This window comes from Tricharina praecox (assembly GCF_024521635.1).
Source record: "Tricharina praecox strain CBS 144465 chromosome Unknown BZA05scaffold_14, whole genome shotgun sequence".
In the NCBI taxonomy this organism is placed as follows: domain Eukaryota; kingdom Fungi; phylum Ascomycota; class Pezizomycetes; order Pezizales; family Pyronemataceae; genus Tricharina; species Tricharina praecox.
The window spans coordinates 1-17,860 of record NW_026250416.1 but is presented as its reverse complement, the minus strand read 5'-3'; the positions used below and the strand labels follow the sequence as shown (position 1 = coordinate 17,860).

The 17,860-nt window shown below is 54.7% G+C and overlaps 9 protein-coding genes and 1 non-coding gene across 10 annotated transcripts; 2 read left to right on the top strand and 8 right to left on the bottom strand.

Annotated features, from left to right (window-relative positions):
- Positions 1-390: 390 nt before the first annotated feature.
- BZA05DRAFT_399666 (uncharacterized protein) lies at positions 391-640 on the bottom strand. Its single transcript, XM_051483826.1, has one exon. It carries the CDS (start codon positions 634-636, stop codon positions 421-423), a length of 216 nt encoding a protein of 71 aa, XP_051338806.1. The 5' UTR covers positions 637-640; the 3' UTR covers positions 391-420.
- Positions 563-1,923, bottom strand: BZA05DRAFT_58243 (uncharacterized protein). Its single transcript, XM_051488448.1, has 3 exons — positions 1,497-1,923; positions 1,293-1,434; positions 563-1,237 (listed from the first exon to the last, which is right to left on the bottom strand). Exons 1-3 carry the CDS (start codon positions 1,690-1,692, stop codon positions 652-654), a joined length of 924 nt encoding a protein of 307 aa, XP_051338805.1. The 5' UTR covers positions 1,693-1,923; the 3' UTR covers positions 563-651.
- Positions 1,924-2,613: 690 nt separating this feature from the next.
- BZA05DRAFT_419117 (uncharacterized protein) lies at positions 2,614-3,798 on the bottom strand (the record flags this gene model as incomplete). Its single annotated transcript, XM_051485559.1, has 5 exons — positions 2,614-2,650; positions 2,735-2,752; positions 2,897-2,929; positions 3,251-3,732; positions 3,790-3,798. 5 exons carry the CDS (start codon positions 3,796-3,798, stop codon positions 2,614-2,616), a joined length of 579 nt encoding a protein of 192 aa, XP_051338804.1.
- A 2,751-nt stretch (positions 3,799-6,549) lies between these two features.
- On the top strand, positions 6,550-7,367 carry BZA05DRAFT_474360 (uncharacterized protein; the record flags this gene model as incomplete). The annotated part of the gene is made up of 2 exons (XM_051488120.1): positions 6,550-6,680; positions 6,743-7,367. 2 exons carry the CDS (start codon positions 6,550-6,552, stop codon positions 6,984-6,986), a joined length of 375 nt encoding a protein of 124 aa, XP_051338802.1. The 3' UTR covers positions 6,987-7,367.
- BZA05DRAFT_399649 (uncharacterized protein) lies at positions 6,859-7,367 on the top strand. Its single transcript, XM_051483825.1, has one exon. The coding sequence runs from the start codon at positions 7,002-7,004 to the stop codon at positions 7,212-7,214; it is 213 nt and encodes a 70-aa protein (XP_051338803.1). The 5' UTR covers positions 6,859-7,001; the 3' UTR covers positions 7,215-7,367.
- Positions 7,368-9,716: 2,349 nt separating this feature from the next.
- Positions 9,717-9,789, bottom strand: BZA05DRAFT_t194. Its single transcript has one exon. It is a non-coding gene; the product is annotated as a tRNA-Lys (tRNA).
- Positions 9,790-9,935: 146 nt separating this feature from the next.
- BZA05DRAFT_58062 (uncharacterized protein) lies at positions 9,936-10,649 on the bottom strand. The gene has a single exon (XM_051488445.1). The coding sequence runs from the start codon at positions 10,524-10,526 to the stop codon at positions 10,053-10,055; it is 474 nt and encodes a 157-aa protein (XP_051338801.1). The 5' UTR covers positions 10,527-10,649; the 3' UTR covers positions 9,936-10,052.
- A 123-nt stretch (positions 10,650-10,772) lies between these two features.
- Positions 10,773-12,314, bottom strand: BZA05DRAFT_445434 (uncharacterized protein; the record flags this gene model as incomplete). The annotated part of the gene is made up of 1 exon (XM_051486995.1): positions 10,773-12,314. One exon carries the CDS (start codon positions 12,312-12,314, stop codon positions 10,773-10,775), a length of 1,542 nt encoding a protein of 513 aa, XP_051338800.1.
- A 306-nt stretch (positions 12,315-12,620) lies between these two features.
- On the bottom strand, positions 12,621-13,311 carry BZA05DRAFT_399643 (uncharacterized protein; the record flags this gene model as incomplete). The annotated part of the gene is made up of 1 exon (XM_051483824.1): positions 12,621-13,311. A coding segment is annotated over exon 1 (302 nt), but the record flags the coding sequence as incomplete, so codon positions are not given.
- Positions 13,312-16,979: 3,668 nt separating this feature from the next.
- On the bottom strand, positions 16,980-17,295 carry BZA05DRAFT_58050 (uncharacterized protein). Its single transcript, XM_051488444.1, has one exon. It carries the CDS (start codon positions 17,248-17,250, stop codon positions 17,074-17,076), a length of 177 nt encoding a protein of 58 aa, XP_051338798.1. The 5' UTR covers positions 17,251-17,295; the 3' UTR covers positions 16,980-17,073.
- Between the last annotated feature and the right edge of the window lie 565 nt (positions 17,296-17,860).

Genomic DNA, 17,860 nt, shown 5'->3' with positions numbered 1-17,860 from the left:
ATACCTATAGTAGGTGCTTACTGGAAATATCACTCGAGTCCAATCGGAATACGAACGAGTGACGTGAAAAGTTAAAACGGCTTGTGTGTGTGCACCACACCACCACGATCAAGAATCTAGAGTCTAGGGTCTAGACAGGCCGCCTGCAACGCACAAGCAATCCGCGATTACCTACCCACAACCAAAAAACCAAAAAACCAAAAAACCAAAAAGCAATGCAAGTGCAGGTGCTTTCTCTCGTGGCCATATCGGGTTAGGTATACGCTCGCACTGTCCACGAACGGGTGTGGAATGTCAGGGAAACTTCATATGCAGCGAGTGACCTCACGTGCTCGGCATTCGAATACCAACCTTCCCAGCGGGCAGCTCGTGCCTGATTGCTTGCAGATATTCGTAAAGATTCGTAAAGATTCAGAATATCTACATACTTGTAGTGTAGTGTACAATATGCCCATTTTCCATTGCCCACACATCCCAAAGTTCAAACCAAACGCGTCTCAGTCTGCCCACCAATGCCACCATATGTATCGTACTGGTACATACCCCGAACCGTGCAAACACCGCATCATACATGATACATCCCAAACCAAACCGAAAAGAAAGAGCAAAACGCCAAAAACTCCCACCCACCCGCATCCGCCCTTTCCACCCTCACAGCAACGAGAACCCGCCCGCCGCGACGCCCAGACCCAGAACCAGCGGCCAGACCCTTCCGCCCGTCCCTGCACCTGCGCCTCTCGCTCTGCCTCCCGCAGCACTCTCAAACCTTGTAAGATTCATATTCCCGGTCACGTTGGTACCAGCACTAGCATTCCCCGCAAAGCCCGCAAAGCCCGTGCCGTTGCTGGCGGGATACAGCGGCGCCGGCGGCACGATCAGTCCTGACGGTTGCGATGGCTGCGCCGTTCCAGTCCCTGCGGCTGCGGTTATGCGTGCGCCGTCCAGGGCATCGAAGGTCCGGGTCGGGAAGGGCTCGTCTAGGACTAGTGAGGTCGGCACAGCCACTGCGGTCTCGAAGGTTTCGAAGAGGATTGTTGTTTCTGCCTCTGCTGGGAGGAGGGATGTTGTTGGCGAGATGCTGGCGAGGGATGAGGTGGTGGTTGTGATGGCCAGTCGTAGAGGGGGGAGGGTGGAGGAGCTGGAGGAGGATGATGAGGAGGCGACGGAGGCGGAGGCGGAGACAGGGACGGCAGTACAAATACTCCTCGCCTGATCACAGTACGGAGCTTCCTCCGGACTATCGTAATCACGTATCAGCACGCACTCATCCCTCATGAACCACGAGAACTGACCAACACCCCTCAGCCCCCTCGCCCGCACACTCCTCCGCCGCAAAGTCTTTACACTCCTGCAGCCAGTCACACGTTTCGCCCGCGGGACAACATCCGACCACCCCGCCGATATCCGTGCACACCGATCCTTCCACGCAGGAAACTACTCGCACCCTCATCAGCTCCATTCCCGCTGTTCACCACATATAGAAAGAGGGAACATACTCCCAGCAGCATCGTCACAGCATGGACCACTGGCGCACCCGCTGCCGCAGACCTCGCCGAAGCCGCACACCGCCCGCCGAGCGAGCACGTCTCGGGGAATGAACATTATTCCCGGAATCGCAGCGGTTCCTGATGACGACGCCGACGCCGTCGTGGATACGATGGCGAGTAGTAGGAGCGGTAGATGGCGATGCATTGTGTATGTGTATGTGTGCGTGTACTTGTCTGTGTATGTGTGTGTTTCCGTGTCTGTGTGTGTGTCTGTATCTGTGTATGTGCGTGCTCGGCGAGATGAAATCTGAAATCTGAAATCTGAAAGTTGTGCTCGGCGAGATGTACGAGGCAAGATGTGCGAGACGAGACGGTAGGTAGGAGGTAGGAATGCGCGGACGATAGTCGGGACTCGGTTGATCGCAAAGCAAAAAATATAAAAAGAGATAATGCAACGGTCTTGGACAATGAAAACGGAAACTGGCAATCAATCAATCTGAATCAATCTGAACCGATGTGTGAGATGTGCGAGAAGGCTGCGTAATACCTACCGAGCTCCGAGCTTCAAGATGAGGATTCGCGACTGGGATAGGTGGGTATGGAGATGGAGAACGAGTGAAGTGAAGTGAAGTGAATCCTGTATATCCAGCACAGTGCCAGCCTGTTAATCACGAACACGGTACGGTACAGTACTCTACGCGCAGGAAGAACAAATAAATATCAAAAACGACGAGAGCTCGCTCGAGTCTCGAGAAGAGGGGATAAAAGGGAGTGGACACCTCCGTACAAGTACAAGTAGTACGTACTCCCAGCACCGCATGCTGTCTGCAACCGAAGGTCCGGAGTTTCAAGGGATGTTGGTGTTGATGATGCATCCCCCTACATACCTGGGAGCGATCCTATTGGCCCGGCAACGTGAAGCTGAAGCTGGAGTTGCCTCACCAGTGACCTTCCTAGGTATTCTCCCGCAACCGCCTCGCGAGCCGCGACATTTATCCCGGGCCTCCCAGCCGAAGCCACACACCATTGGCCCGACAGTGGACACACAGCCACCCCGTGAAACAATTGTTTTTTACAGAGCGGGGGCTCGCATTTGTGGGCACTGGGCGTGGCGGTTTCGCGATAATCACAGCTCAAACACCGAAACCTGAAACGTGTAGGTACTAGGTAGGTAGGTAGGTAGGTGCGCCTCCTGACCTTGACCTTGAGCTTGGTGCCAGCCGAGGGTTGGCTCCTACTCTACTTACTCTACGGTATTGGGATAACTGTAGGGAGAATAGAGTGGTTACATATCAAGAGAGAGAGAGAGGGAGAGAGAGAAAGCATGATCCGCAACCGCGTACCGCGTGCCGAATCGTGGAGAAGACGATGGTGGGTGCGTAGGTACTTGAGTAGGTATGCATACCTACGTTTCTTTAACCGTAGGGTACTCTAGGTAGGTGCTATGCAGATGTGCATGGCAACAAAAACAAAGGAGTAGATGTGGATGCCGTGCATGAGCCAATTGGATCGCAATCGCGGGGAGAAGGAGGGTGCGAGTGACGGTGCATGTCGTTAGATGGGTCGTGATATAGATGCATCAATGGGCTTCACGTCCAGCGCCGTGTCGCGATCAATCAATCTCTTCCATACTGTGGGTATTTGGTTCATTCGTTCTGCTATGATAGGTACGAATGCAGCATCTTGAACATATGAATGCCCATCGCATAGGTATCCTCTAGAGCAGCACGACCCAAAACAAAAAACAAACATCAACCGTTTACGCCCTCTGGTCCTTCTCCAAAAACCACTTGACGCCCTCGACGAGATAATCATGATCATCGACCTGCTTAAGGCCGCTAACGACAATGACCGCGGCAACGCCATCGACGCCCCTGATCCTGACCGGGAATCCGCCTCCATGGACCGCGTAGACAGCATCATCAAGCGGGGCCATCTCGCTCAACCTATCGCCGGCGAGTCCCTTCGCGACCATCTTCTCGCGCATGTACAATGTCGAGCATCCGTAGCGCAGCACGGTCGCCGCCTTGCGCGTGAGCCAGCTCTCGGAGTCTAATGTCGAGCCCCCGACGGTAACCGTCGTGAACAGGATCTGACCGGTCGGAAGCGTGATGCGGATCGAAACCGGCGTCTCCGGGAACGCGGAGAGAATTCGCGATCGGATGATGCACCCGAGATCGAACGCGTCCTGCGCGTCGAAGTGCGTGAAGAAGAGCGTTTCGTGCTGCGTGGTCAGCTCGTCGAGCTGGAGCGAGGCACGTCAGTCAGTCGGATTTCGGCTACGGGATTTGGAGGGACGTACAGAAGGCATTATTGTACGGTTTTGGTGGGTGGAATGGGTGGTGCGGTAGGCGGGGTGGGGGATGATGGATCCGCGGTAGCGACGAGATGATGATGTAGGGGAGGAGATGCTGATTGCTGATTGCTGATTGCTGAAGCGTGAATCAGGGTTTGTCACGAAAACAATGGTTGATACATACCCGGCCCCGCACACGATGACGTTTTAAAGCAATCACTCTATGTACCGTAGTTAGCAGAGCCGCGCCGACGGGCCGGCGGGGACGTGCATATTTTTCTGGGTGTGGAGACAAAGATGCTTCTAGCGGCTCGTCACCCGAAAGGAAAGAATCAAGACCGGCCCGAAGACTCCATAAAGTTCACGGAACTCAATCGGAGGCGTGGATGGAAACTGTGACCCGTTCTTTGTTAAGAAAAGTAAAGTTTCCCACGAGGGCTGTGATATGTGACTGTTTACGTGATCAATCCACCTCGCTTGGATCGGTCCGGACTAAACAGCAGCAGCAGCCAGCCCTGGCCGGCCGCCCTGGGCCCTGGTACTTAGCAGCCTCACTTTCGAATCGGCCGCCCACAGCCGATCTCCGCCCGCCAGCCTCCACTTCACGGCCACACTAGTTACACGATCTCCCCAAAAAAATCGACGGGCCCTCCTCAGGACTCGATATCCATCAGACATCCTGTGAGCATGATCGAACGGCTGGGTATATATCTACCTATATATGTGTGTCATTCGCGCGTCGATGCCTCCCCTCGGTCGGATCTCGGAACTCCGATGATCGTTCGTGGTTTGCTGTTCTCCCTCGCATCGATGTGGTGGTCCATTGATGATCCCGGAGACGGAGAGCGTCAATCTATTATCGTATTCGTAAGGGTGGAGACAGAGAGCGTCAAGCTATTGTCGTGTCCGTAATACCGGAGAGAGAGAGAGAATACGGCAATCTATTGTCGTATTTGTGATGGTGGAGACAGAGTCGCAGAGAGCGCCAATCTATTGTCGTATTCGTGATGGTGGAGACAGAGTCGCAGAGAGCGCCAATCTATTGTCGTATTCGTGATGCTAGATGAGTCAGCAGAGTTCCCTCTCTGCGGACGTGAGTCGTAAGTGAGCGATGGCCGCCAGCGATGGCCGCAAGGACAGGCCAGGCCGCTAAGGAAGTTAAAACTTGGAAGTTAGAAGTGGTTGCTGTTGCTCTTTCCAGCCACAGCTACATGCTGCTTCAGCTGTGTGAGTCGCACCGAAATAAAAACACCGAAAAAGCAAGTTCGGCTGCGTGGGATCAGCGGCTTCAGCTGCGTGGGCCCGCACGTGTCGTCACTGTCGTGTCCAATCCACGATCTCCCCCTCCCCCGCAAACCCGCTGTCCACTCACTCACGTCGGAATTCGACGAACCGGTCGCCGCCGCTCACCTACATACGGTACCGCACTGAGTGAGGATGCCCTTTGCGTTGCCTTGCTTTCTTGCTTGCTTTTGAGAATGGCTTGCAAACGCACCACGGTTGGAGAGAAAAAAGAAAGAAAGAAAAGAAAAGAGAAGAGAAGAGTTCTTCCTTCTAGCGCCCGACGCATCTCGATTGTCGACGAGCAGAACTCCGAAGCTCCGTCAGCCGGATACATATGGAATTCCGAGTTGCAGCCGAGTTTTTCTTTCCTCTCCGTGCCGTTCCTCAGGTACCAGCTGCTAGCATCACCGCTTATCCTTCACGGCCGGAAGGAGACAAAGAGCCCTGCGCTTATTCCCGCTCCGTCTCCTACCTCCGTAGTCAGCATCTGCCATCAGCGCGGAGTTCCGGCGGTTGATGAATGCAAATGCAAATCCCCATGTCAGCCACTCCATCACATCATCTTCGGATCGTATCATGACTCCAATCGATCCATCCGCCAGTTCGTCCAGCCAGCCAGACGTCAGACGTGCATTACACGACAGCTTACCCCACCCCCTCCCCCACCCCCTCCTTCCCTCTCAGCTGGAAGCTAGAGTAAGCATGTAGAACATACATACATCCATACATCCATACCAGGGTCCGATCGGCTCAAGATCGTGCCGCTTTCCAACCATGTCCGTCGGACCCCGGGTGATGAAGTCTCCGAAAACGAACGAAGAGAAAACTCCGCGAGAACGAGAGAAAGACGGAAACAAGCGTTTCTTCCCTTCCTTGGCCTGCCGGATCAATAAGCGAAACGCAGTAAAAATTCCCTCGCTCGGAACCAAACATGAGTCTCTGTCGTGTGATGGTGGTGGTGGTGGTGGACGGTGGTGGACGGTGGTGGACGGTGGTGTGTACCTACTACGGTACCGTACTCTAGTGGCAGTAAGGTTAAAAAGCGCAGCCTTCCCATCCCACCACAGGCAGTCAGCCAGCCAGCCTATCACCACCACGACGTGGCTGCAAGCACAAGCACAAGCACTCACTTAATATCGTATCCGCATGGAAATCGACTCACCAAGGCCCCCCCGCCTAATCCTACATACCACCCACATCGCCAACGCAACGAACCACTGCCTGCACGGTCCTGAGTGACACATCACACGTCCCGTGCCGGGGGTTCACTGTGAGTTCAGCTGCACCAAGGATCCGGAGGCTTCTGTAAGATCCGTCTGGAGACAAAATAATAAGAAGCATCCCCCCCCACAATCGATATCCCAATCCATCCATCCAACTCGAGGTCCGCACGTTACATACACTCCCCCGCGAACCATCAGCCCTGTACACCGAAACCACTTCGGCCACATACGAATACATCAACATCCGCACACAAATACAATGCGTCCCTCCACCCTCCTCCTCCTCCCCATCTTCACGTCAGTAGCGTCGGCATCACAAATCGCCGTCCTCCCGCGGGCAGAGAACTACGACCTCCTCGCCCCCGCCGGACAAGTACCAATGCCACAACTGTATGCCCCTCTCATTCCCCCCCTCACCCTCACCCATCCCTCATTCCTAACCTCTCTACCAGAAGAAACAACCACACCCCCGCCTCCCTCCCCTCCTCGGCCGAATCCACGGAGTCCGCAGAGTTCAGCCAGATCCGCACACAGACACAAACACAAACACGCACTCCCGCCCGGCGGCGACGCCGCTCCGGCAAGACGAAGTCGGCGGAGAGGGAGAAGGAGAGCGCCGGCGATAGGAACGAGGGTCTCACCGCACGGCAGGTCGTTGGTGCTGTGGCGGTCGCGGTGTTGGTGGCTGTGTTTTAGCCGTGCTGGGGTGGCATGGGGGGGAACGGGGAGTCTGTTTTTGGTTTTTTGGTTTTTATACCTGGCGTTTGGGCGGGGGGAACGGAGCTTTTGTTTATGGCGTCTTATGGGCTTGGGAATGAATGGACGGACATGGGAATGGGAATGGGAATGGATGAACATAGGTATGATCGGGGGAAATGGCGGGGAGGACGGCGCTGGAGCCTGGATCACTGCGATGCATCATGATCCGGCTGTGGTGTATTATACGCATGTACATTGTGGAGGATTATAGGATGTAAATATTTTCCGCGGGAATGCGCACAAATGGGCCAATCGATCAAGAAAGAAAGTTGATCATTTAATATTTATTTGGTTCATAAGTGAGAATTCGGGTGTGGGTGATTATGGTAATTATACCGAGTACGAAATCCCGTTTATAAGGAACTCGGATATCTAGGACTTTGCCATCCCGCTGTTTAATCTTCCGCCCGTCCGGACCTCTAGTGTGGAGTAAAGTCCAACCGTGATACAACCGCGATCCAACCGTGACCAACTGAAAAGATGGGTGATATCGTATGACGGCTCACGCCCGTCTACTCGTTTATTCGTATGTGTTCGCCTAGCAGGCAACCCCGGCTACATAGACAAACATGCATCTGCCAACCATCCAGCCAGCCAGGCTCCAAGAGATGCACTTACAAGGCAGCCACCAGACTGCCCGCCAGGTTGCTAGATTGCCAGCTAACACCGCCCACCGCCCACCGCCCGAACACTACGAGCCCTCCAGATATCCAGCCGGACATTTAGCCTACAAATCTCCGAACCTACAAACCTCCGAACTTCCGAACCTCCGAGCCGCCTTCACCGCCGGCACCCCCGCCCCCACCATCCGCACGCCCCCGCCCACGCCAACCCCCACCATGCCCACCATCCGAACCCGCGGTGCACCCGTAAAACCCGTAGTTCCGTACGTGCATACGTCACGGCTCATCTTGACTCTCGAGCTCGCACCCAATCAGCACCCAACCGGCAGCTACATAATCGGCACCCAACCGGCAGTTAACCAGCACCCAACTGGTAGCTATCCAGCAGCGGGCACGGAGCACCCACCAGCGGACCCACCGCTCATTCCGGATCTTCCAGAATTTCCAGAATTTCCGAACCTTCCGCACCTTACGGACCCGAACCCCCACGAGCCCCGTACTTCCATACATACATACGTCAGGGCCGCTCTCGAGCTCGTATATACCGAGCCCGCAGTTAACCAGCGCACGGTGCACCTAACCAGCGGACCCACTGCCCCTTCCGGATCTTCCGGATCTTCCAGAACTTTCGGACATTGCGGATCTACCAGATCCACCAGATCTTTGGGATCTTCCATGCCTTCCAAATTTTCCAGAATTTCCAGAACTTCCGAACCTTCCGTACATACGTCACGGCTCATCTCGTTCGCACCCAACCGGCAGGTAACCAGCAGCGCGCACGGAGCACGCACGGAGCACCTGCTTGCGGGCCCACCGCCCATTCGGGACCTTTCAGAACTTACGGGCCCTTGGATTCCGGACCCTCGCGAGTCGTAAGTCCCCGGGTGGGCGGTGGCCAAAGCGCTGAACGTTGCACCCTGCACCCTGTTTGCGCGCGGAGTACTTTGTTTCCCGCTTTGTTTCCCACACTCCCCACTGCTCTGTGTGGCTACTGGCTGTCGGCTCCACGGCTTGCGCCCGCTGGCCGCGAGAGCACCCGCGAGAGCTGGATGTGCGTGGAAACTTCAAACCATATGCTACTACCAAGTATGTGGGTATGTGAGTGATAGCTAATGATGCCCTCACTGCTCGTCACTCGACGGCTCATGAATATCCGTGTCGTTCATTCATCAGTTATCACGCGTCTGCTTACCTATCCTAGACTAGCTCCCATCAGCCTTGGCACTGCCGCAGACTTCTCCATATCCCCATCTTGTATGCAGTACCTTTCTCTTCTCTGAGCAATCCATCTATCTACCATTGTATATCTCCAACAATCCGCCTATCGGTCATTTAAAACTGAAGATCTCTCTCTCTCACGTCTACATGCCCATTTCGATGTCGCTAGTTCTTTCCCTGTTCCTTTATCTTTTTGCATCGTCGCATAAGCAGCCTTTGTGGCTTTTGTGGCTTCTCAGAATTGTCCCTATCTTTTCACCAGAATCAGTCTCTTTAGCCCTCAGCCCTCGGCCTAGGTAGGTAGTCCGGCATTGTCTATCGTTGCATTTTCTATCTAAGGCCTAGCTTCATCTCGTTGTTTCCCTTTAAAAGCAATTTCTTTTCTAGTTTTGCTCGTATCATCACATCAACCAGGTCAAGTTCTTCCCTCAATTTTAACACCGCCGCACGTAACTACGGGCGTGACTGGGTTTTGTGGATGGTCCACCTCTCTCTGTCGTCAATGTTTCCCTCTTTGGGTGCGGGCCGTGCAGTCGAGTATCTTGCTTGCCGGGCAGAGGGCGTATGTATGAGACGGGGTTGCTATTACCCAGTACACTGAGCCAGTGATCTGGACTCTGGAGTCTGGGCTGTGGACTGTGGTGGTGAGTGTGGATTCCCAGGGAAAAAAATGTCCGCCACTATAATCCACACTCCCTACAGCTTAAATCCGGCGAGAATCAAACAAATCGTACTCCATTGAGTTCCGTGTAAACGCCTCCACAGTCAACCCCGCTGGAACACAGCAGGGAAGAACCCAGAAAAAGTCAAAAAGGTCAAAATTGAAAGCCCCACGCGGGGGTCGAACCCGCAGCCTTAAGATTAAGAGTCTTACGCTCTACCGATTGAGCTAGCGAGGCTTTGCTATGTTTGCGCTAGTATTATTAATACATACCCATCTCCATAAAGAGAGTAGTACTTCATTCGCTCTGGTCGATTCAGTGATTGTAATTTGTAAACAGCCTCCACTCTTGAATCTTCAGCCGAAAGCAACACTGAGCAACACCAAGCAATGAGTAACGAGTAACGAGTATGTAGAGCAGTCAATCCGAGCAGTCAAGCCCCACAGTCAAGTGAACACTGAAGTAGAGCAAATAGAGCAAGTAGAATAGGTATGTAGTAGTTATGTACAATCGCTCCTCGCTCCTCCCGAGCCCCTCATCTGTTTCACTTCGCTCCTCCTGATACTCCTCCTGATACTCCTCCTGATGCTCCTGATGTTCCTCCTCCACTTCCCCCTCCACCCAACCGTCTCTAGGTGCCCAGCAATGACCCAGCAAAACAAATCTAGGTACTCAATCTCAGTATGTACTCCTCCCCCGTCCCCGCCCCCTTCCCCCCTCATCCCCGCCCTCTTCCAACATCCATCCTTCCAAAGGCCGGGGCCCAGGGCCGGAGGCAACATTAACCAACCCAACCGTAAACCAAAAAATCTGTATGGAAAAGAAAAGCAACAACCCCCAAGTTCGAGAGAGAGATAGAGAGAGAAGAAAAGGAAGCGGAAACGCAAGGGAAAGAAAAAATCAACAGTCGTAACTCCTGGACCCCAATTTTCAAAGAAAGAAAGAAAAACACCGAACAAAACCGCGCACGCCATGGAGAAAGAAGGAGAAAGGAATGAAGGGGGGAAATAAAACAGTTAGGTACATACTTGGGTGGATTGGTATCACGCAGAGAAAAACGAAAGTTAATGAAACATTGAAGCAAGAACGACCGTCCCGAAAGGGGAAAAAAGAGGACAAAATGAATAACCTGTACACCTGGGATCTCACCGAATCGCATGTGTGTGTGTGTATGTGTGTGTGTGTGCGTATGTGTGTGTGTGTGTGCGCGCGCGCTCCGTCTATACGACGCCTCTGACTGTGCTATCCAGCACTGGCGTCGCGGCCTCCGACTCCCGGAAGCCATCGGGAAGACTCAATGCGATATCGATTCCCTTTCCGTCGCAGATTCCAACCGTGCTCCACCGTTCCTGCCCGACCTTCTCCTCCTCGACGCCGTCCAGCGAGAGCAGCTTCGGTGCTAACCTTCCAACGCTCCCCGGTCCACCCTCCGACGGCTTGACGTCGACGCTCCGGACTCTAACCGGCACCTTGACCGCACCCGCGGCGTCATCCCTGTCCGGGAGTTCCAGACGATACCGCCTGATGCTGCCGCGATCCTCGTCTCCATCTTCCCAGAACTCCTTCTTCCCACCGCATCCCAGGATTCCCGCGCCGCACAGAACACGCTGCCGGATCCACACCCACGCCGACCGTTTCCGCTTGTCGGCGGCCGCATACTCTGCTCTGAGCGATTCGAGGTCCTTCCATGCGATCGTAGTGGGCTCCAATGGGGTGGCCGGGGCGACCATGGTATCCCCTCCGGAAGATGATGTGTGTCTTGGTGGCAGGAACTGAACGGGGGAGAGGGAGTCCGCCGAGTGAGAGAACCCTGTGCTGAACGGGAGGAATTCGCCGTGCACACGGTCGTTGGGGTATTTATGCGTCAACGACTGCTTGATCTCCAGCCGCTTCTGCCGCCGTGCCTCGGTGATTCCCTGCGCCGAATCCCAGCTCCACTGCGGCCACGGTGATTTGCTGCTGGAGGCGGGTGGAGTGAGTACCCCTGATCCCGACGACGAAGGCCGCGCATTGAGTGTCGTCGACGAAGAGATGATGGAGACCTCTGCCGATGTCGATGGGCGGCGCCCACGAGCGAGCCGATTACTGTTGGCAGCGGCGGTCGATGCGGTCGATGCGGATGTGCTCTGACGGGAGAGCATTTTTGGATTCGATGCTGTCGATGCGGATGTGCTCTGACGGGATACCATTTTTGGAGTCTTGGAGTCGGTGCGAGTTAACGGTGGTCGTTCGTTCTCCTTGTTCCTCGAGCTCCGCCTAGATGATCGAGTGGCAGACGCATTGCTATTGCGCCGTGATCGGGGAGGGGGCACAACGCTCTCTCGTCGCTCCTTAACATCCTCCCACGCGTCAATCTTGATCACCGGTTTCGACTCACTCCTCTCCTTGTTCTCGGTGGGCTCCTCCGGGTCCAGTGGCTCGTTGGAGACACTTGCGACGGCGCTCCACCAAGTCGAATTCGAGACACACGATACATTGCTCAGTGTTCTCGCCCTGTTGCAGCTGCGCAGCGTACACGTATCCGGCTTCCTTCCGGTGCCCAAAAATCCACCCCCAGTAGCAGAAACGCATTCGTCGAACGGCAGACCGCCAGGTGAAGACATTCCGATATTCCGTATACGGGGTGACAGGCTATTCGGATCAGGAGAGGTGGTTGAAGACGGAGTTGATGGGGCTGTCGAAGGCGCAATATTGGGAGTGAACGATAGAAAGGTCGACACCGACATAAATGAGCGCGGAGTCTGTGCACGGTCGTCCGCCATGACGGAGAAATTACAGAGGAGAAGTTTGGTCCGGTATTATAAGCTTGGTCCCTCTCCGCGCCCGCTGTGACTAATTAGATTTCACTAGGACGCTCTATTATGCGAATGTTTCCCGTTTCGAACGGACGAAGCCAGCAACGTCACAGGGTTGCAAGGGGCAGTGCTGCGGTCGAACGCTGAGCTCGGGTGCGGAAGCAACGTTTTTTTTCTTTCTGATTGTTTGTGAGGAAGTAAGGCCAAGCACATAAAGCTGACGTTGCTCACGCAGTGGTCGAGGCGCGGGGCAAGCGGCAATTGCGGAAGCTGTCCGGCTTGGAGTGGATCGTGGGTAGTGGTGGAGGTGGAGGTGGTGGTGGTGGAGGTAATTGTGGTGGTGGTGGTGGTGGTGGTGGTGGTGGTGGTGGTGGTTGTGGTGGCGGTGATGATAGTGGTGGTGGTTAGGGGTTGATTGGTTGACGATGCCTGAGCCCGCAGGACTTTGTAGATGAAGCGTTGACAGCAGGAACAGCGGAGTGCGAGGCGGGAGGGGGAGAGCAAACAAAGGTGGGGAAGAAGAAGGGGAGCCGTCCTTTAGTATCGTCCCCGCTCCCCAGAATTTGGAAATACTAGAGGATGTCAGTCTCGTCCATCCACTCCGTATCTGCCCCCGGGCCGGATCGAGTTGTCAGGAAGCGGCGTAGCGGCGGGCGAGCGGTTTTACCGAGTGCAGTAGAAGAGCAGCAGAAGCACGCTTGGGTTGGGAGGGGGGGGAGGGGGGTTTGAACTTTGGGGGGGTCCCGGTCCAGGGAGGAGCGGTGCTCAATGCTCATGTATCTCTGAGACCTAGAACGCTGTGTCTCGACTCTCCAAACTTCGCTGTGAGCGCCGTCCGTTTTAGCCCACAGCCACGCCCAACGAAACAAGCGGTTCAACACCATGTGGACGGACTCACGGAACTACATACCAGTACTAACTAGCAGACAATACCCTTCTACTTCTTCTTCTTCTTCTTCTTCTTCTTCTTCTTCTTCTTCTTCTTCTTCTTCTTCTCCTCTCTATATATCTCTCCTCTTTGATCTTCAAGGCTTCTGCACGAGCGAGACGAGATTAAAGACGCAGCGGCGAGGGGTTTTTTTCTCGAAAGCAGTCCCGACATGCACAAGAGCGTAGGTATGTAGGCAGGCCCGACTGCAAGCAACTGCAACTGCAGTTCAAACCTCACGATGCTGCCCTTTGCGCTCGCTGATCACCGACTCGCGCATGCACACACAAACACACACTAGAGAACCCAAGCCACTTTCGGTCCGGGTCTGGAAACTCAGAGCACAAGAGGGCGTTAGTTAGCTGCGGGGGGGGGGGGGGGGGGGGGCGGCGGCGAGAGTCCGCGGTGGTGGTGGTGGGTGGAGTGACCTAGAGCACCCAGAGTACCCAGAGTACCCAGAGTACCCAGAGTACCTGCCTTGCTTGACCGACCGCTTCTCCTCTGTCTCAACTCGAGCCCTTTTTCGTTCCTTTTGTTTGCTGCTTCTGCTGCTGGGAGAGGGGGATGGGGCCGTACTGGACTGGACTGGATTGGCTTCGATCCGCGGGACTTGCCTTTGCCTCTCGCGTTTTGCGGCTTGTGCGGATCGAGTTAAACCGGGGGGTGGTTCACGCGTGTAGATAGATAGATAGGCGAGAGGCCGAAGCCGAAGCCGAAGCCGAAGCCGTGGCCGTGGTCTTGGTCGTGGTCGTTGTTTGGTGGAGAGGAGGAGACGAGATCTGGGTCGACCGCGGGTTGGAAGGACGAGCTGAGCATGAACGCCGTTGGGTGAGCGGGAGAGGAGGGGCGGAGGAGGAGGAGAAGGGCGAGGGCGGAGATTGCAGAAACGGCAGGACAGTTATCTATCAAAGTGCTTTTGCAGCAGCATCAGCAGCAGCTCCTCGTTCTCTTGTTTCTTTTTCTTCGTCCTCCATTCTATTCCCATTTGCTTCACGGGACACTCCATCTATGCATATCTCGATACATGACCAACCACTTTATCACCTGCCCCCCCTCGTAGGTTCGCACTGCTCTGTGTGCTCTGTGTCACCCGTTTCCGTCGTCGACCCTCCTCGTGGACCTCTCTCATGCAACACGAACATGCAAGGGCGGACAGGCCGCGTGAACTGAACGGACCAGTGCTGCATCCATCTGCATGTGAACCCTTCCCCCTCTGCAGCAGCAAGCAGCAAGCAGCAAGCAGCAAGCAACCAAGCAAGCAACCAAGCAATCAATATCTACACCGTTAGTTTGCAGAGTTAACCGACAGCCTGCAGAATTTCAGCAAACTCTTCTCGAGGGGGGGGGGTTTCATCTGGCAAGCACTCGCGTCGAGTTGGTGTTTGTTCCCGCCACCGTCGCCGTCCGCGTCCCTGTCCGCGTCCCTCCCAACTCCAACAGCAGATCGCCAGGTGTACGCCCGACCAACCGGCAAACAGGCAGGCACAGCAAGAAAGAAAGAAAAGAAAGAAAACCCCCCCATCGGCTGTGGGCGTCGGCTTACTATTGCTGGAGCCTCCCGCATGATTCCTGGACATCGAACCCACCCCACCCCACCCACCGCAATCGCTATCCTGGTGGAATCTGGATAAATCCATCCATCGATTCTTCGGATCTATCCGAAGAGAGAGCAGCAGGAAAAAAAAACTGCTGTCGTGCACGCACGCAATGTTCCGCCAGTTAGAAGTAAGCTTAAAGGTGGACTGCATACTTGTATGTAGAGTAGGTAGAGTACGAGTAGAGGCGAGTGCGAGTGCATACATATGGTATGGTGATGAGCACGCCTGCGCCTGCGGACTGCTCACCGCCACTACATACGGCTCCACGAGAACTACGAGAACATCTGAGGCGGGGTATGTACCGGTGTTGGAGTATCTACATAGAGAATCGCGTTCGCTCGTTGGGTGTCATATGTACTCTGCTCATGTAGATACTCTACGGTACTAGTCGGTTATGTACTCGTTAGTAACGACTCGGCGTTCACCTCGCGATGTCCATAGTGTGGAGAGGGGAGGGGGGGTGCTTGGCGGTCATGGTCACTGGACCTGGTAAAAGTATCTTCCGTACGATGTTGCATCTCCATCTCCAGCGTGCAGTGGGGTCGCAGACCCGCAGACTTGCAGACTGCCAGGATGGGCCTCGGCACTTTGAAGGGCGACTGGACGTTGGGCGCGACGAAGCAAGGAACCCAGCCGCCCGCCCAACAGCAGCTCACCCTCCGATTATGTAAAGTGCGACCATCAGATTATGTTCTTGAGAGAGAGAACCGTCCGTCAGCGAAGATTTTCACTTTCACTTTCACATGCTCGCGAGTCATGCTTGCGAGTTGCAAGTCGATCCTGACTGAGGCTGACTTCTCACTCCTGCTCCCTAGACGTTCGACTCGACTCGAAGGTCGAGAGTCGACGGAGTGTTCAGGTGACATGTGCGATGTATCATGTAACATGATGTATGATGTCGGCGGCGCCGCGGCGGTGAACGCAAGTTACGCAATCGACGCAACCAATCAACGCAACCAACCAGCGTAACTAACGCAGCCTTGCATTCCACAGCCCCTCCCATCCCCCCTCCTCCCCCGCGCAGGAGCTCGATCGCCCAGTCAGTGACTCCATAGCCCCTCCGTCATGCCATGACATCCCACCGAGAATCCTAATCACAGCCCGCCTACCGTATGCCTTCCTTCTCGTCCCATACGGTAGAGTACGTTTCGAATGGCAGGGGACCAGGGAAGGAACCGCCTTATGCATCATGAAACGTGAAACGTGATGTCGTCGTCGTCGTCGTCGTCGGCCTGCGGCACGAGCTCGGCAGTTCGAAGAATGTGGCACTTGGAGTCTTGGGCTGGCGGGCCACGGCTATGGCTGCATTGGCTGGTGCGATCATGGTGCAATACATACAATCTAAATAGGGAGGTTCTGCAGATTCCACGCACCACAACTACAACTATCAGGGGGTATCAGAGGGGTTTAGCTAATTGTTGAAAAGTGGGAGGTTCTGCACCGCGAACTAGAACCACAACTACAACTAGAACTACTGTTGGGACTACAAAACACGCAATAAAACTATGGAGTGGTGGCGCGGCCGTGCACAACTGAGCGATACCGCAAGAGACAAGCGTTGGAGACAGCGACATGGTTTGCACCCTGTCTTTGGCGCTTTCATCCAATCAGCGTGTTTGTTATGATCCAGAATAAATCGAGCTAACTCGCGCTACTGACGAACTTCAGTAGTTGTTGGTAGCGTCGATGACCCCGGCCCACACGACAGCTAGCCTGATGACCTTCCTCAATCAAGTAGGACCCATGTCCGTTGCTGTGGGTGATAGTTGTAGTTGTAGTTCGCGGAGGGGTTGCAGAACCTCCCTAATAGCACTAGGCGCCGTGGCCTTGCGACGCCTGCGACATCTTCGCCACTTTGTAAAGTATCATACCGGTAGGTAGTCTACAAAGTACCCAGGTACTGGTATGTAGACAGACAGGCAGGAGAGTGGTCTGCGGAGATGGCGATACTCAAAGTATAGGTACTCTACAACAGATATCACGGCTTTGACGGGCGCAAATCGCGATGCAATGGCGGGGCGGCGGGATGGCGGGGCGGCGGGATGGCGGCGGCGGCTCCGCCCTCTTCTGAGCCCTCTTCTGAGACTCGACTCGACGGATGAATCCGCGCGCGAGCGAGCGGTGAAGTGTGCGGTCCCAAATTCCAAGTTCCAATCCACATAAGCCACATGAAGCCACAAATAAGCCACATCTCCACAGCTCAACATCTCCACATAACTAGAGTATAGTAGAGTATCGATTCACCCGGTACTAGGTAGAACAGCCTGAACACCCGCGAAACTACAAGTCTACTCAGGTATGTAAAAGAAAGAGAAAGAAAGAGAGAAAAACACCCCCCGATGCTCCCCCCGATTCTCCCTCCAATCCTGTTGGACATTTGGTATTGGGCAACTGTCCACACACGTCGTATGTATCGTACTACTCCACAGTAGAAAACGTCTGCGAATTTAAATTTGTGCGGCCCCGGCCCCGGTACGGCAGAGTAGGTGGGTAGAGTATTTGATCGCCGGCTTACATACGTACATCATACATAGAGTACTTGGTACAGTGATTACAGTGCTGCACCCGGCACCGCCGCACCGCCGCCGCCGCACCGCCGCACCAGGCGTTGGGCGGCCCAGCAGCCTAGCATCCTTCCTTCTTCTTTCCTTCCTCCTTGATATACTCTACATATCATATCGCTCATCTCATCCCCAAGCCTCAAGGCTCACACCCACACTGCGGCGAGCATCGAGCATCAAATTGAAAATTCTAGCAACGCGTGCGCCGGGCGCAGGCATATGTATGATAGAGTACAGAGCAACATGGTAGTAGAGTGCACACCACCCGCACCCGCCTTCCCCTGCGCAGGGAAAAAACGTTATCACGGCTGATCGGTCGGCAGGGGGAAGGGGCCGGCGGTGTTTGATATATACCCAGGTGGGTAGTAGGTACCTAGTAGGGTAGTAGGTGGTACTGGTACATATGAGATCCACATATGGGTTTGA

Coding starts and splice junctions, on each gene's coding strand:
- BZA05DRAFT_58050 (XM_051488444.1), bottom strand. CDS start 17,250: ATGTCCAACAGGATTGGAGGGAGAATCGGGGGGAGCATCGGGGGGTGT.
- BZA05DRAFT_399666 (XM_051483826.1), bottom strand. CDS start 636: ATGCGGGTGGGTGGGAGTTTTTGGCGTTTTGCTCTTTCTTTTCGGTTT.
- BZA05DRAFT_399649 (XM_051483825.1), top strand. CDS start 7,002: ATGGGGGGGAACGGGGAGTCTGTTTTTGGTTTTTTGGTTTTTATACCT.
- BZA05DRAFT_58243 (XM_051488448.1), bottom strand. CDS start 1,692: ATGCATCGCCATCTACCGCTCCTACTACTCGCCATCGTATCCACGACG. Junction 1,435..1,496: donor CTGTGACGATGCTGCTGGGA/GTATGTTCCCTC, acceptor GGGTGCGAGTAG/TTTCCTGCGTGGAAGGATCG. Junction 1,238..1,292: donor GAGGGGGCTGAGGGGTGTTG/GTCAGTTCTCGT, acceptor TGATTACGATAG/TCCGGAGGAAGCTCCGTACT.
- BZA05DRAFT_58062 (XM_051488445.1), bottom strand. CDS start 10,526: ATGGCGTGCGCGGTTTTGTTCGGTGTTTTTCTTTCTTTCTTTGAAAAT.